The sequence below is a fragment of the Hyaloscypha bicolor genome (genome assembly GCF_002865645.1).
Source record: "Hyaloscypha bicolor E unplaced genomic scaffold K444scaffold_129, whole genome shotgun sequence".
Lineage (NCBI taxonomy): Eukaryota > Fungi > Ascomycota > Leotiomycetes > Helotiales > Hyaloscyphaceae > Hyaloscypha > Hyaloscypha bicolor.
The window spans coordinates 83499-98964 of NW_020194631.1; the positions used below are offsets into that span (position 1 = coordinate 83499).

Sequence of the window (15466 nt, forward strand, 5' to 3'; positions counted from 1 at the left end):
CATTTATCCCAACAATCCTTTCACCCCAGGTCAGGTGTCGGCAGGAGCTCAGCTTCAAGGCACCTATGGCGGTGCGCCACCCATGAACCCGTACTCTCATTTTGGCTCTGCCGCTGGAATGAATGGCTACAATCCATATAATGCTGGTCTTGACAACTCGTACGCTGCGAGCGATGGTGCCTCTCCTGCAATGAGCCAATCCTCTATGGCACAGCCGACATATCAGAGCCTTCCATATGGTCCTGGTACTGGCGCTGGCATCACTCCTCCTGCGGAGTATGCCCCGGCTCAATCTGGCTACCAGGGTTCAAACCAGGCCTGGGGAAGCATGTACACTCCTCAAGCCCAGTACCAAGCGCAACCGCCGGTTCAGATCTACGTCAATCCTGCAAATGTCCATCGTGGAAAGCCTCCTTATGCCAGCGGCCGCAAATCAACTGGCAACTCTGGACTCGGCCATGGTCATCCAACTTCGAACTTGGCCACTGCTCCTGTCCTGAGCGCTCAATCCGGTTTCGCCCACGGTCAACCAACTTCCAGCTTTGCTAGCGCTTCTCTCATGAGTGCTGCTGGAAAGGAGAATGTGAAGATGACCTCGACTCACAAGGAGAAGTTTGGTGCCCCGGTCATTCCACCATCCCAAGCTGCCAAACTTGACGCCAGTCCAGCAAAGAGCGCCATTCGCACCCGTACAGCATCCCCTGAGCGTCGATCAGAAGTGCCAGAGGCTGCTCCAACTCCAGGTCCGAAGAACCAACCCCTCGATCTCGAGTTCAGTTCTGAGCCACGTAATACTGTCACTCCGTCCTTGAGATCTCGCCGTGGACAGACGATCACCAACGCAGTCACGTCTCCCCGCAAGCAACCCACGACCAACTGGCTTGACAACATCCCCAATCTCGCAAACATTGAGTCTCAAGGTAGCGCAACTCAAGCTCAATCCCCACCCAAGATGTTGAGTCTCCTCGGTTCTAGTGCCGGTGATAGCAAGGCCTTGGCTACCATCAGCGAGAATGATCCCTTTGTTGGTCCCCCCCGCTCCCGTGCAGCAACCGTCCACAACAACCCATTTGCACCGAAGCCTCAGGCGAGCCCATATGCTCCTGGTAGCCGTCTCATCGGCCCTCCTTCGGGTCCCAGCCCACATCTTCGTGCTTTGACCAGTGGTGGTTCTCGCTTGCCGAGTCTTGAGGAGGCCCTTGACCCGAACAACTTTCCGTTCATTGAGATGTGTAGATTGGGTAGAGAGGAAACTTTTGGCGTCATCAAGATCAAGAATGTAAGTTACTCTCCCCCGGAAGTCCAACGAATCCTTATTAACAACGATTGCAGATCCCTTATGGTGTCACTCGCCCAGAGATTCTTGCATTCCTTGGTCGCAATGCGCGTATCATCAATGAACAAGAGTACGAGCCAGTTCATATCGTCATGGAGCGTGTTACCAGCAAGACCCTTGACTGTTATGTCGAGTTCATCAACTTGAACGAGGCTGTTAATGCTGTCAATCGTTTCGAGACCAATCGTGCTGGCAATAGGGGCGGCAGATTGGGATCACGCCATGTTGAATGCGAGCTCTCTAGCCAGGAGCAGTTGATGAAGGATCTCTTCCCCAAGGCAAAGAATGTTGCGTGGCAGGGTTCCAGACCTATTATCATCCCCAATGATCCGAACGACCGCTACAACTCAGGATTTCAAGGCTTCATCAGCAAGGAGGAGTTGGTTATGTTGGTGAAGCATGTCGAAGCTCCTCAACGCGTGAGTTGATCTGTCTTTCTGTTCTGTACGATGGCTGTAGCTGATAAACACAGTCTCCGTTCTCCAAGGAATGCCCTCAGCGTCCATTCGAGTGTCTTATCAGCACGTTGTTGAAGGTATATTCCCATGCTCTGAGTCTGGCTGAAAACCAGACTCTAGATATTCCAGTGGACTTGACTAACAATTAGCAGTATCCTTGGTACATGGTTGATCACATCACCATCAATGACCGATATTTGCTTCACAAGGCAACCATTGAACTTATCAAACTCCTGAAGGAGAGAATTGACAGTGAAACTGATCCGGTCAATCTCAACAACCAGCTCTTCAAGAGAGTTTGGCGTGCAGCATTGAAGTGCCCCGGCTTCACCCCGTGCATGAAGGACGATGTCGTCTATGTCTGTGACATTGATGATAGCACTGCACTTGAACTTGGTGTCGCTCCCTATGCGGTTTGGTGGAAGCCATTGTTCACTATTGGCCACAAGCCAGATATTCCCACGGATACGTTGATGGTAAGTTTATGTCATACTCTGGACTTGCTGTATTATATCCTGACTAGAATTCTCAGTGGTACATCGCCATCATTCGTGAGCACCTTGACCGCAAGAAGGCATACGTTAGCCTCGCCGAGCGTGCTGCCCGAAATGAAGGAAACGAGTTGCCAAAGCTCTTCGGTGACCTCGACAAGCTTATTGAACGACCAGAGGGCTGGGGGAACATGACCTTGGGACAGGTGGCTAGATACGAGTGGACTGCCGTCGAGCAGGTCTTGCGTGAGATCTTGACTCCTGCCTTGGAGGGGCGAAAGTGAACAACGACAATTCCAGGCTCTACTTGCTTCCGCGCACATCAACTCTATACACGACAAAGTTCGACAGCGGTTTTAACAGATGTGCCTGCTTCAGGAATTCTGACAACCAGCTTGTGCGTCTCGATATAACGACTGCATTGCAGCTTGGTTGCGATCGAAAGTTATTCAAGACTGTCAGATCACATTGCGCCGGACATTGCTCTCATACAGGGAGACTTCTGGAAAACAGACTGTCTTTTCTATGAGATCAGAGCTGTTATTTTCCTTTCCGTTCCCTTTTCCTTTTCCTTGATGATGTTTTCTTTCCAAACGAAATTGATGAAGCATATTTTATGGTGTTATGGAGTTGGCTGTCTTCGAGATACCACGGACTCATGGCCAGACGGGCGTTTCTTTTCGTCTTTTCTTTCCTTGAATGAACAAAATGCATGAAGTGGGGCTATGAGCCGGGATGCGACGTGACGGGGATGGTCGCCAGCAGAATTGACTTGATGAGTAGTAACTGACTTCATGAAGAGGTCTGCTACTCGGCTCCCGTCAGGACACCGCACAGCAATAAATTTCCTTAGAAAATGACCTGTGATTTGACCAGTGGTGATTGTGAAGCTTGTCGTCCCAGCGGCAAATGCATAAATCAAGCATGTGGCTGGGATATAGCCCCATGAACTCCGCAGGAAAGCAAAGGAGCGACACATGATGAGAAGCGGCAAAATTCCAATCTCATAGTTTTCGAGAAACCACAATTGAACCTCGCAGGAACATCTTCGTACAGACCTGCCAAGGATTGATCTCTCAGTGATGATGAGGTTGGAGATGTAAAGAGAGTGTGTCTCGTGCGCGGAGAAAAGGCGAAGCTGCACGGGCCAATTATCCATCAACTACTCCCAAAACGGTAGTCACCTCTCCTCCACAAAACATGGCACAACGTCTCCCGCCGTCATTCGTTGCTAAGAAGCAAAAGATCTTAGAGCAGTTGGCTATCCCAGCAGAGGAGTACGATGACCTGTCCCCCAAAGGCTCAATCGATGAAGGAATTCTGGATTTGATACACGAGATCAATGCTCTTGACGGATGTGTGACTACGAGTAGTTGTGCTGGAAGGATAAGTGTCTTTCTTGAAGGCAAAAAGAAATCTGCATCTTTTAAAGTCGAGAATGGGATCGAGGAGGGAGAAAGAATAGGGGTTACCTTGAAGGGAGCTGGTGTTGGAGGTAAAGGTGGCGGTGGGAGGTGGCTGTTCGTTTCTCACGATCCTGTGGATACTTCAAACCATTATGGTGCATGGAAAGACTTGTTTGGGATGCAAAACGAAGATATTGAAGGAAAGGAACTGTTGTCATTAGGTGCTGCACGGGATATCAGGTTTATACATTTCAAGTTTGAACCTATGGTAAGTCGCAAAGTTCTATATTGACCTGCACTCACTAATTTGTCTAGATCCTTCACGTCCTCACAGCATCTCTACAGCAGGCACAGAATGTCATCTCCGCTGCCTTACAAGCAGGCTTTCGAGAGAGCGGGGCCTTGAATCTCACTTCATCATCCCCAGAACCGGCAACGCCAATGATTGGTATTCGCTCTATGGGCTTGGCTCTTGAATCTGTGATCGGATTTGAAAGTGGAGGCAAGGAGTTTTGTATGGTACCAGAGTATCAGCTGCGGAATCTTGTAGAGGTTTCGAATGATCGATTCAAGGAGAACACCAAGAGAATCGAGAGATTCCAATCCTTGCTGCCGGAGATAGGCAGCGGAGCACAGGAGAAGAGAAGCAAGCAAGGAGAAGGATGGGAAGATACTCAGGTTCGGAGTGAAAGAAAAAAAGCTGAAGGTCTGAAGAAGGCTCAAAGGATGAAGCAGTCTGCTCACCAAGAGACCAAGATTCCCGAAGAGGTCCCTGGTGTTGGTTTCTTGGAACAAAATACATAAGAACTTCCGCAACACTCTGCACTCGATCACTGAGACCCGTTCATGATGTCAATGCCACTATTTCCATGCATAGCCTTCTATTACGGATACACGTATTCTACAATTCCCAGTACTCATTTCTTCGTTGTCACACCCATATGCCTATCTGACAATCTTCTCAACCCACACGCCTTCTAACCTCCTAACCTCATTCTTAAAGTTTTCCACCTCCTTCCAACAGTCAAGTGGCCGTCTATCATTCTCCCTCAAGCACTTCACCACCTCACTCTTCGCATTCTCAACACCCTCATCAACAGCCGTCAACTTCTTCCTCTGTTCCAGCTTCTTCCTCAACTCCTTAACATCATTCTGCACTGCTTCTCTTCCCAGATCTCGGAGTGTATCACCGGCAGATTTGCCCTCCTTCTTAGACAAATCCTCGGCTGCGGAGATCTTGGCTTGTAGTTCCTCGAAGTCCCTTGATGCGCGGTCCTGTAGACGTTTGAGTTCTTCGGCTACGCGGGCTTGGATGTGTAGTTCGAGGGTTTTGGTACGAGTAGAATCGGTCTGCGTATGGAATCAGATCTTGTAATTCTCGAGTGGAATTGGCTTCCTACCTCCGGACTTGACTGGAGAGAATCTACGAGTCCTTGTGAAAATCGGACGGGTGTTTCGCTGAGCAACAGATCAGTATTGGGAAGCGTAGGAACTGGACTGGGTGGAAACTCACGCTGTCCAAACCTGAGATGTAGGCGTCGCCGCCGGTTTGGAGGACCCGGATCCCATCTTGAGAGTCTGTTGCAGCTTCAATGGCAGTTCTTCCGACATGTTCTTGCCGAAAGCCTCGCATTTTTGGATTATGTTATTTCACGTGATTCTGAAGCGATGCGCTCGGCGGGCTTCTCCGTGAAGGCTTCACGGAGCGTCTGGGTGTCTGAAAAAGGACTAGTGTCTCTGAAGCGAGCTTACGTTGATGCCTTACTTTTCTTTCTCTGCCTGCAAGGAGCTGACTCTGCTTATCCGTGATCAGTTCCTCCCATCGCGAAAAAGCCCATTTCTTGTTTCAAACATGTGAACATATTGCAGGAAGGCGGTCTCCGGTCCCTGCGAGTTTCCTTTCATTCCATCACCACCGCGTACCCAAAGCTGGGGCACAATTTGCAAGCAAACAGAAGTCGTTGGATTTCGAAAGCTGAACCCTCTACATGCAACAGACATTCGTCAGCCGAATCTCATCCGATTCAGAATCTCGTGATCATAGAGATGTTTCTTGATGGGATTATCGCGACCAATGGAAGACCCATTTTGTTTCCCCTTAACAACTGCACACTTGGCGTTTCAAACAATTGACCACTCAAAAATGGCGTTCTGGACGACGCCAGGGACATCCGAATAAACGCCACAGGGGCGGCTGTTTCTCACAGCCAACCATCCTCTCGACCCCTGATTTATACCCAACCCCTCACTTTGGCGTACCACCGATAGGCTCTGGTCATCTCCCACAGGTAAAAGGGCTTGAGGCGGTCGTGATCCACTCTTGCTGCTCTGCATCAAACCCTAGGGGGTGGCTTCAGGTGGGGACAAGTCAGATATGTTCTTGCATGTAGCTTCTCTTCTCCTCTTATATATCCTCTCTGCTATTTCTTTTCCCCCGGTGCCAAGCTTTGCTGTTGATCAAGTCTTTTGTTTGTCGTCGACTCGAAGTCGAAACCGTCTTCACTTCACTTTATACATTCTGCGGGGCAGTAACATTCATTTGTGCGGGCACGAGGCTGCGAATCCGATTGCAGTTATCAGTACAATCATTCGAATCACCTTTGGACGTTAAGCCCCGGATTCACCTCACCCCGCGCCTACTCAACCACCGTCACTGATTCACCTCTGGCTAGAGGTTGTTAAGATCTTCTTTGTGACAACATAATACTTTGTCTTATTGTATCGGGCTTTGAGCCACTTCACATTCGTTTGACGTTGAACAATACAATCACGACAATGCCCTTTGTCTCCGAAACACACTCTGTTCTATAAAGAACAATATTTCATGAAAGAGGAGGAATCGCATTGTTAAAGCAGCGTGTGCCTGAATGTTTGTATCCCCAGACTCGAACTTATTAATAAATTTTCTGCCTCTCGATTGTTCTGGAGCATCGAGTTCTAACGCATATCTTCAGATCGACATCTTGTCCTGATTATCGCATGGACCTCAAAACGAATACCGAAGACTCCAACATACAGAAGATATGGCCCTTGAAAGACCGAATGATGCCTCGCGACTTGAGGTCGCCCAGCTCCTGGCGAGAGCTACAACATCTGCACTCTCTTCCAACACTACGTCGACAGTGGCACCCTTCGCAACGGCCCTGAATGGGGTGGATCAACCGATGAACAATCTATTCAAGGTCATTTTGTGGTGGTCGATAGGCGTGCTGGGCATGCTTATTTTGGTCATAAGGATATTCCAAAGATGGAGGGCACATGTCAGACATATGACAGCGATGAACCTCTCAGGGCAGCAGCAACGGTATTTTGCCATAAATCGCACAAGGTGGTGGTGGAACTTCAAGAAATATGTCCTCTACGCCCCGTTAGGCAAGAAGCGTCACAACCGGGAGATACGACTTTCATCTGCGCTCAACATGGGTACCGTTCCCTCCCGCTTCCACTCGATTATTTTGGGTGGCTTTATATTCAGTAACATTGGTTACATGGTGGCTCTTCCCTACTCCCGCGAGGACCACTACTCAGTTATTGCGGCGTTACGAGGAAGATCTGGTGTCCTAGCCGTGATTAACATGATTGCATTGGTGATATTCGCTGGGCGCAACAACCCCTTGATTCCCCTCCTGCAGATCAGTTTTGACACCTATAATCTCCTCCATCGATGGATAGGAAGGACGGTCGTTCTCGAGGCGATCGTACATACCGGGTGTTGGACATATGTCAAGCATGCTGCAGCTGGTTGGTCAGGAATTTGGGAAATGATCGCAACTGACCCCTTCATCAGTTGGGGTACCATCGGCACTATCGCACTTGTATTAATAGCTGTGCTGTCTCTGTCACCAGTCAGACATGCTTTCTACGAGACGTTCCTCAATGTCCATATCATCTTGGCTTTTTTCACAATACTGGGGACCTGGACCCACTGCAGAATCGCCAAACTCCCACAGTTGCTGTACCTCAAGGTCATTTTGACCCTCTGGATGGTAGAACGCATTGCTCGAATGGCCCGACTTGCTTGGTATAACTATTCGTTGCATGGCAAGCGATGGACTAAGGCGACTATCGAGGCTCTTCCAAGAGATGCCTGCAGAGTCACTCTTCATCTTCCAAGAAAAGTCAATATCAAACCTGGAAGTCACGCGTACCTTCGATTCTCGACCCTCAACATTTGGGAATCACACCCCTTTTCGATTGCGTGGGTACAACACAGATCCAGCAACCCATCCTTACCATTCAACAAGATGGATTCAATTTCTTCCATGGGGTCAGAGAAGCAGGTACAATCCAAAGCGAAGGACACTGTCACCGATATCTCCTTTGTGATTCACGCACAAACTGGCCTTACGAAACGTCTTTTCGACAAAGCAAATGCTTACCGACCTGGGGCACTGACCCTCACTGCCGCATTCGAAGGCCCCTATGGTGGCGACCATTCCCTCGATTCATATGGTCATGTTGTACTTTTTGCCGGTTCCAGTGGTATCACCCATCAGATTCCTTACATTCAACATCTTGTCAAGGGATGCAACGAGAAATCTGTCGCCACAAGAAAGATTGTCCTCGTGTGGATAGTCAGAGACAGCGAGCACCTGGAATGGGTGAGGCCGTGGATGAACCAGATTTTGGAAATGCAAGGCCGACGAGAATGCCTTCTCATCAAGCTTTTCGTGACCAGGCCCAAGAATCCGAGGGAAATCATCTCACCCTCGAATACTGTACAGATGTTTCCGGGCAGACCCAATATCAAGCTCATTATGCAGAATGAGGTCAAGGAGCAGGTCGGCGCGATGTGTGTGACAGTCTGCGGACCAGGCGGCCTGGCAGACAACGTCCGAGACGCAGTAAGAGACGTTCAGGAAGATGGGGTGGTTGATTTCATCGAGGAGAGCTTCACTTGGTGATGACGAGGATGGATCGGCGACCTGAGGGTTTGTTCCATGCACATATTGAGCACTTTGAGGCGTCCGGGGGTTTGTAGATCTGCATTAACGAGTTACTGCATTGGGTTGGAGTCTATAGAAGAGTGTGTTAGAATAGAAGACTTTTCCCAGACTTTTACCATTATTGAAACGTGACCGTCCCTCCCTGCCGTGGTGAAGCATTATGAGATGTCATGCAGTGGCTCGTTCCGTGTCTGCTGCCAATGAGGTGTTGACACCAAATATGCGGATGCCCAGATTTGGATGCCGAGGCTGGGCGGCTGCTGTGTGGTTCCAGTTCAGGGTTTCCGGGCTCTACTATGCAAAAGATGCTGCCGATCTTGCGAGGGATCCATAGCCATTTCTGCCATAGAGAGTATATACTGTATAGCCGGATTACCGCAAAGGCATTCATGAATGACGCCCCTCTCGTGACGAGGTAAGATGTCCCCAATGGCGGTTCCTGCGGTTGATCAGACCCATGATACTGCAACGCCGCTAAAACGCCTTCCATCCACCCCGCCATTGAGATGGCGGTGGAAGGCGTGATTAATCTTTCAGAGAGCGATCGTGACTCAGAAAACAACAAACAAATTTTTCCAAGACTTCGCCAACCAATCTTTGGCTCACAATTGTTTGACTCTCCCATCATTTGTTGCAGTCAACCTGGTACCTGGCCTCGAACCCCCAAAGCAAGTTTTGTTCCTGCGGATAAAATTCCTTTTCAACCCCACCATTGAAGATGCCCATGTAAGAATGCCTTTGCGCCTTGTCCACCCGAGGCCAGAATAGCTAATGTTTCGAGCGAAAGGCTCAAGGACCCCTCGAAGAAATACAAGAAGTTTCCTGCTCTTCAACTCAAAGACAGACAATGGCCTGACAAAACCCTTGACAAGCCGCCGCGATGGCTCTCGACCGATTTGCGCGATGGCAACCAGAGTTTAGTTGACCCTATGGTATGTTGCACTTTACTTTGGCCTAACTCTGGTCGGCAGAGTGCTAATGAAGGGATCACAGGACGGCGAGCAGAAATGGACGTACTTCAAGATGTTAGTTGAGCTTGGCTATAAGGAAATCGAAATTTCATTCCCCTCAGCCTCGCAGACAGACTTCGACTTCACGCGACGCCTTGTAGAGACCCCCGGTGCAGTCCCAGACGATGTTTGGCTCCAAGTTCTTTCTCCATGCAGAGAAGAACTAATTGCGCGTACGGTCGCATCCCTCAAGGGTGCGAAGAAAGCTCTCTTGCACATCTACCTCGCGACGAGCGAATGCTTCCAACGAATAGTGTTCAACGCCACGGAAGAGGAGCAGTTAGAAGTAGCAATTAAGTGCACGAAATATGCTCGGTCGATTACAAAGGATGATCCTGCGCAAGCAGGCACGGAATGGGCCTTCGAATTCAGCCCCGAGACCTTCTCGGACTCTAGGCCTGAGTTTGTGATCAAGATTTGCGAGGCTGTGAAGCAAGCCTGGGGCCCGACTGTCGAGAACCCAATTATCTTCAATCTTCCTGCTACGGTCGAGATGTCCACGCCGAACGTTTATGCGGACCAAATTGAGTACTTCTGCCGAAATATTACTGAGAGGGAAAAGATTTGTGTTTCTCTTCATCCCCACAACGATCGTGGCTGCGCGATTGCTGCAGCAGAATTGGCACAAATCGCTGGCGCGGATCGAGTCGAGGGCTGTCTCTTTGGCAATGGCGAGAGAACTGGAAATGTTGATCTCGTTACACTTGCTTTGAATCTTTACACACAAGGCATTCATCCCAATATCGATTTCTCGGACCTCAATCGGGTCATTGATGTGGTTGAAGTGAGCAACAAGATCCCAGTCCACCCTCGAGCACCATATGGAGGATCTCTTGTTGTGTGTGCTTTCAGCGGATCTCACCAAGATGCTATCAAGAAAGGTTTCCAGATGCGTCAGAAGAATGGTGCTTCTAACGAATCGCCGTGGCAAATGCCATACCTTCCCCTCGATCCTCAAGACATCGGCCGTACCTACGAAGCCATCATCCGTGTTAACTCTCAAAGTGGCAAGGGTGGATCTGCCTGGATTATTCTCCGCAACCTTGAGCTTGATCTTCCTCGTGGCTTACAGGTTGCATTCAGTAAGATTGTTCAGAGGCGTGCGGATCAAGTCGGACGAGAGCTCCTCTCAACTGAGATCCAGGATCTCTTCGAGCAAACTTATTTTCTCAAAGAGAATCCGAGATTCAAGTTGGTCGACTACACAATCAGCACCGACCGTTCTGCTTCGCCAGCTCCTTCTGCACCAGGCAAGAGACAAGATACGACACATATGAAAAGACGTTTTGAAGGCGTCATTTCCATTGATGGCTACGAGCATGAGCTTAAGGGTTTTGGCAATGGTCCGATTTCAAGTTTGGCAAATGCTCTTCACTCAGTTGGAATCGATCTCGATGTTGCAGATTACAAAGAACATGCTATTGGCGGTGGCAGAGATGTCAAGGCTGCGAGCTATATTGAATGTACTGCTGCTGGATCAAGCATGAAAGTTTGGGGCGTTGGAGTCCACGAGGATGTTGTTCAGAGTTCTTTGATTGCCCTTTTGAGTGCTGCTAGCAACGTATGTATATTGTTCTCCTGTCATCTACGGTTGTTTACTAACATGTGTCCAGTTCATTACAAGCAGACCAAACACGCCTTTGTTGCTTCGAGGTAAGCATGGCGGTAAGTTGAGCCAGGATTTGGATCTCGAACGCACTCCGAAGGAAAATGGACATCTTTCGATTCCCAAACCAAATGGAGTACCTAAGAGTGGACCAGATGCAGTGAGCGTTTTGGAGGCAAAAGTCAACCAGTCGAGTTAAGGGGCTTTGCGGGGTTGACGGGACGGGCCTTGGAGGGGTAGCAAAGATAGCAGTTTCAGAGTGCTTTCATATCGTGGGCGGCGCAAATGATAATGAACCAAAAGAGAACTTGACTAGCTTCATAATAGGAGTTGTAGCATCATAACCTCGAGTCAGCGAGCATCTCGGAAATAGATCGTGGATCCGAGAATTTCGGGATCACCATAAAAAGCTCAATCACGTGCTCTCACATGGCTAGCGCCAAATATCGCGACCCCATGTAAGCTATGGTACCAAATGAATCCCTAAATACGCAAAACATTTCGAAAATATCAAGCTCTTTGGCCACAATTGGTGATTCTTGACACTCCTTTGCCCTACCCGAAGGCAACAAACGCTTATTTCCTTGTCGCGTCCCGGTTCCTGCACGTCTTCTAGAAGCCTGCTGAAGCCTTGTCCGTGGAATTTCGCTTGGGGTCAATCAAGAGACTTTCAACAACGCCCACTCAAAACTCTACATTCTCCATTCTTGCCCACCACCGTCTCACATCGAAGAGACATCCTCCCCATCCCAAAGTGACAACTCAGCTCTTCACCTAGACCCTTTACAACATCACAGAAGCACAGGACACGGCGCACCGGCTGTGACCTTCCATCATGGACGTCAACCAAGTGCTTGAGAATACCTTTTCCCCAGGTACGCTCCATATTCCCGAAGACGCGAGGCAATGTCGAAGATAATATACTAATTGTTCCCAGATGCCGCCATTCGAGGAGCTGCTGAACAACAGCTGACACAAGCTGCCGAGACCAATTTCGTACGTCACCGTCTCGCTGACAGCGTCTCTGTCGCTGCGCAAGGATGACCTGCTAACCATATCTACCAGTCCGGATACCTCGTCACGCTCGTTCAAGAGCTTGCAAATGAAGAAGCCCAAGGTCCCGTCCGAGCAGCAGCCGGTATTGCACTGAAGAACGCCTTCACCGCGCGGGAATATGCACGATTACACGATCTGCAAGAGAAATGGGTCCAACAAGATTTGGAAACGAAGAAGCGCGTCAAGGACCTGACTCTACAGGCTCTTGCCTCCAGCACCGCACAAGCCGGGCAAGCAGCAGCTCAAGTTGTCGCGTCGATAGCCGCCATCGAACTCCCACGCGAACAATGGCCGGAGCTCATGCCGAGTCTGGTGCGAAATGTTGGAGAGGGCGGTGATCATCTCAAGCAGGCTTCTTTGACTACTATTGGGTTTATCTGTGAGAGTCAAGATGCCGACCTTAGATCGAGTCTTGTTCAACACTCCAACGCGATCCTGACCGCTGTCGTACAAGGGGCACGAAAGGAGGAGCCGAATCCGGAAGTCCGCCTGGCTGCCATATATGCGCTTGGAGACTCTTTAGAGTTTGTGGAGAGCAACTTTAAGAATGAGGGCGAGCGAAACTACATCATGCAGGTCATTTGCGAAGCTACACAAGCCTCGGATTCCAGGATACAGCAGGGTGCCTTCGGATGTCTCAACCGAATTATGGCCCTTTACTATGAGCTTATGTGCTTCTACATGGAGAAGGCTCTCTTTGGGCTCACCATTATGGGCATGAAGAGCGAGGAGGAAGATGTTGCGAAGCTTGCAGTCGAGTTCTGGAGCACGGTTTGCGAAGAAGAGATTGCCATTGAGGATGACAATGCACAAGTGAGTTCAACCTACATTTCTCTTTGTTGCTCCCAGACTAACAAGTTATCGCAGGTCGAGAATACAGATCAGATGCGTGAAATCTTCCACTTCGCTAATGTTGCAACAAAGGAAGTTGTCCCTGTTCTTCTTCACCTTTTGACCAAGCAAGACGAAGATGCAGCCGATGACGAGTACAACATCTCAAGAGCTGCTTACCAGTGTCTGCAACTTTATGCTCAGGCTGTCGGGGGAGGTGTTATCCAACCGGTCTTGGCGTTTGTTGAGGCCAACCTCCGTCATGAAGACTGGCATAATCGTGATGCCGCTGTATCTGCTTTCGGTGCTATCATGGAAGGTCCGGAGGAGAAAGTCATTTCGCCAATTGTTAAGCAAGCACTTCCAGTTATCATCAAGATGATGGAAGATCCTGTCATCCATGTTAAGGACTCAACAGCATATGCTCTTGGACGTATCACCGAAGCATGCTCAGATGCAATTGACCCGACTCTCCATCTTCCACAACTGATCAAGTCACTCTTCGAGGGCCTGATCAGCAGCCCTAAGATGGCAGGATCCTGCTGCTGGGCTCTGATGAACCTGGCGGAGCGATTTTCCGGCGAGATTGGATGCCAACAAAACCCTCTCACACCTCATTTCAATGAGAGCATCACACGTCTTCTCCAGGTCACTGAGAGACCGGATGCGGACAACCAACTGCGAACTGCTGCGTATGAAGTACTTAACACCTTCGTCCAAAACGCTGCAAATGATAGCTTGCCTGCTGTTGCATCCTTGTCGGACGTCATCATCAAGCGATTGGAGGATACCATCCCTCTCCAGACCCAAGTCGTCAGTGTCGAGGACAAGATCACACTTGAAGAGATGCAGACCAGCCTGTGCACTGTGCTCCTGGCAATCATCCAACGTCTCGAGAAGGAAATCGCACCACAAGCCAATCGCATCATGACCATCTTGTTGCAGATCCTTGCTACTGCTGGTGCCAAATCAAGTGTTCCCGATGCTGTTTTCGCAACAGTCAGCAGCTTGGCCAATGCTCTGGAAGAGAACTTCGCTGCTTATATGGAAGCCTTCTCACCATACCTCTACAATGCTCTCGGCAACCAGGAAGAGCCAGGATTGTGCTCAATGGCAATTGGTCTCGTTAGCGATATAACTCGTTCAATGGGTCCATTGAGTCAGCCATATTGTGACACATTTATGAACTATCTACTGAACAATTTGAGGGTACGTCGTTCTTAGTGTAGGAAGCAAGACTCCTTTTTTGATTATCCTTTGTTCTGGCCCCCTGATCATTGAAAACTTACTTACAGAATATACAGAGTACGGCTCTTGCCAATCAATTCAAGCCTGCGATTCTTCAGTGCTTTGGGGATATTGCTGGCGCAATTGGAGGCCATTTCGAGACTTACCTATCGGTTGTCGCTCAGGTCCTTCAGCAGGCTGCTGGTGTTCAAGCCAGCCCCGATGGATCATATGAGATGTTCGACTACGTTATCTCGTTACGTGAGGGAATCATGGATGCTTGGGGCGGAATCATTGGTGCCATGAAGACCGATGGCAAGAGTAAGTATTACCCTTATGGTGGTCAGTCCTTTGCTAAACATTGTGCAGCCGCTTTGCTGCAACAATACGTCGAATCGATCTTCTCTCTTCTCAACATCGTCTGGCTAGATCAGAATAGGAGTGATGCTCTGATGCGAGCTTCCATGGGTGTTATTGGGTGAGTAGACTGTCCGACCTTTTCGTCGACCAACGCTAACAACCTCAGTGACCTTGCTGATGCTTTCCCTCATGGAGAGTTCGCCGCCTACTACCGCGCAGAGTGGCTTACCCAAATGATCAAGGATACTCGCCAAAACCGCGAATTCCAAGCCCGAACCATCGATACGGCACGTTGGGCCCGTGAGCAGGTCAAGCGCCAAATCGGCGGATCTCAAGGCATTCAGCAAACTTGATTTCCCCCTCCTTCAAAGATCAGACATATCCAAGATTACCACTTTTAATGACCTAGGGCCGGCGCAGAACTACACATCATAGAGTCAGTGGGAATCTGGGATCTTTGTTTGGTCTTAGTCCATCACGCTTTTTACACCTTCAGATTTCACACCTTTTTGTTTATCAACTACCGGCCATAAAGAGGGGTCTTGTCCTCGGCCGGACAACATGGCGTTCTTTGTTTCATCCCAAATCAGCACCGATAATCAACATCCGTTTGTCCCCGAATGGAACACCTACCCTCGGATTCCGGCGAAGTCGACGCGAATCAATACATCGATAGATAATCGAATAGAGGGAGGAATGGTTTGCAGCAACTACCCCGCACAGCACAACACACAACACA

General features: G+C 49.4%; 7 protein-coding genes across 7 annotated transcripts; 5 read left to right on the forward strand and 2 right to left on the reverse strand.

Moving 5' to 3' along the window:
• Positions 1 to 619: 619 nt before the first annotated feature.
• On the forward strand, positions 620 to 2569 carry K444DRAFT_597404 (uncharacterized protein; the record flags this gene model as incomplete). The annotated part of the gene is made up of 5 exons (XM_024878478.1): positions 620 to 1279; positions 1333 to 1755; positions 1809 to 1871; positions 1947 to 2270; positions 2327 to 2569. Exons 1-5 carry the CDS (start codon positions 953 to 955, stop codon positions 2567 to 2569), a joined length of 1380 nt encoding a protein of 459 aa, XP_024731410.1. The 5' UTR covers positions 620 to 952.
• Positions 2570 to 3485: 916 nt separating this feature from the next.
• On the forward strand, positions 3486 to 4505 carry K444DRAFT_597406 (uncharacterized protein; the record flags this gene model as incomplete). The annotated part of the gene is made up of 2 exons (XM_024878479.1): positions 3486 to 3959; positions 4007 to 4505. The coding sequence occupies 2 exons, from the start codon at positions 3486 to 3488 to the stop codon at positions 4493 to 4495; spliced, it is 963 nt and encodes a 320-aa protein (XP_024731411.1). The 3' UTR covers positions 4496 to 4505.
• K444DRAFT_617851 (putative altered inheritance of mitochondria protein 13, mitochondrial) lies at positions 4501 to 5298 on the reverse strand. The gene is made up of 3 exons (XM_024881209.1): positions 5205 to 5298; positions 5092 to 5149; positions 4501 to 5041 (listed from the first exon to the last, which is right to left on the reverse strand). The coding sequence occupies exons 1-3, from the start codon at positions 5258 to 5260 to the stop codon at positions 4637 to 4639; spliced, it is 519 nt and encodes a 172-aa protein (XP_024731412.1). The 5' UTR covers positions 5261 to 5298; the 3' UTR covers positions 4501 to 4636.
• A 1228-nt stretch (positions 5299 to 6526) lies between these two features.
• Positions 6527 to 8760, forward strand: K444DRAFT_597412 (uncharacterized protein). The gene has a single exon (XM_024878480.1). The coding sequence runs from the start codon at positions 6715 to 6717 to the stop codon at positions 8593 to 8595; it is 1881 nt and encodes a 626-aa protein (XP_024731413.1). The 5' UTR covers positions 6527 to 6714; the 3' UTR covers positions 8596 to 8760.
• K444DRAFT_105359 (uncharacterized protein) lies at positions 8608 to 9573 on the reverse strand. The gene has a single exon (XM_024870284.1). The coding sequence runs from the start codon at positions 9263 to 9265 to the stop codon at positions 8756 to 8758; it is 510 nt and encodes a 169-aa protein (XP_024731414.1). The 5' UTR covers positions 9266 to 9573; the 3' UTR covers positions 8608 to 8755.
• On the forward strand, positions 9014 to 11736 carry K444DRAFT_597414 (2-isopropylmalate synthase). Its single transcript, XM_024878481.1, has 4 exons — positions 9014 to 9363; positions 9425 to 9569; positions 9631 to 11208; positions 11261 to 11736. Exons 1-4 carry the CDS (start codon positions 9356 to 9358, stop codon positions 11450 to 11452), a joined length of 1923 nt encoding a protein of 640 aa, XP_024731415.1. The 5' UTR covers positions 9014 to 9355; the 3' UTR covers positions 11453 to 11736.
• A 352-nt stretch (positions 11737 to 12088) lies between these two features.
• On the forward strand, positions 12089 to 15080 carry K444DRAFT_646050 (ARM repeat-containing protein; the record flags this gene model as incomplete). The annotated part of the gene is made up of 7 exons (XM_024885161.1): positions 12089 to 12128; positions 12191 to 12249; positions 12319 to 13122; positions 13177 to 14349; positions 14445 to 14688; positions 14737 to 14845; positions 14894 to 15080. 7 exons carry the CDS (start codon positions 12089 to 12091, stop codon positions 15078 to 15080), a joined length of 2616 nt encoding a protein of 871 aa, XP_024731416.1.
• Between the last annotated feature and the right edge of the window lie 386 nt (positions 15081 to 15466).

What these genes read in the sequence shown, in the direction of transcription:
- K444DRAFT_597414 (XM_024878481.1), top strand. An exon ending in AGAGTTTAGTTGACCCTATG is followed by an intron (nt 9,570 to 9,630) that starts GTATGTTGCACT and finishes AAGGGATCACAG; the next exon opens with GACGGCGAGCAGAAATGGAC. An exon ending in TTTTGAGTGCTGCTAGCAAC is followed by an intron (nt 11,209 to 11,260) that starts GTATGTATATTG and finishes ACATGTGTCCAG; the next exon opens with TTCATTACAAGCAGACCAAA.
- K444DRAFT_617851 (XM_024881209.1), bottom strand. Translation starts at nt 5,260, where the DNA reads ATGGGATCCGGGTCCTCCAAACCGGCGGCGACGCCTACATCTCAGGTT. An exon ending in ACATCTCAGGTTTGGACAGC is followed by an intron (nt 5,150 to 5,204) that starts GTGAGTTTCCAC and finishes TCTGTTGCTCAG; the next exon opens with CGAAACACCCGTCCGATTTT. An exon ending in CTCTCCAGTCAAGTCCGGAG is followed by an intron (nt 5,042 to 5,091) that starts GTAGGAAGCCAA and finishes TTCCATACGCAG; the next exon opens with ACCGATTCTACTCGTACCAA.
- K444DRAFT_597412 (XM_024878480.1), top strand. Translation starts at nt 6,715, where the DNA reads ATGGCCCTTGAAAGACCGAATGATGCCTCGCGACTTGAGGTCGCCCAG.
- K444DRAFT_105359 (XM_024870284.1), bottom strand. Translation starts at nt 9,265, where the DNA reads ATGATGGGAGAGTCAAACAATTGTGAGCCAAAGATTGGTTGGCGAAGT.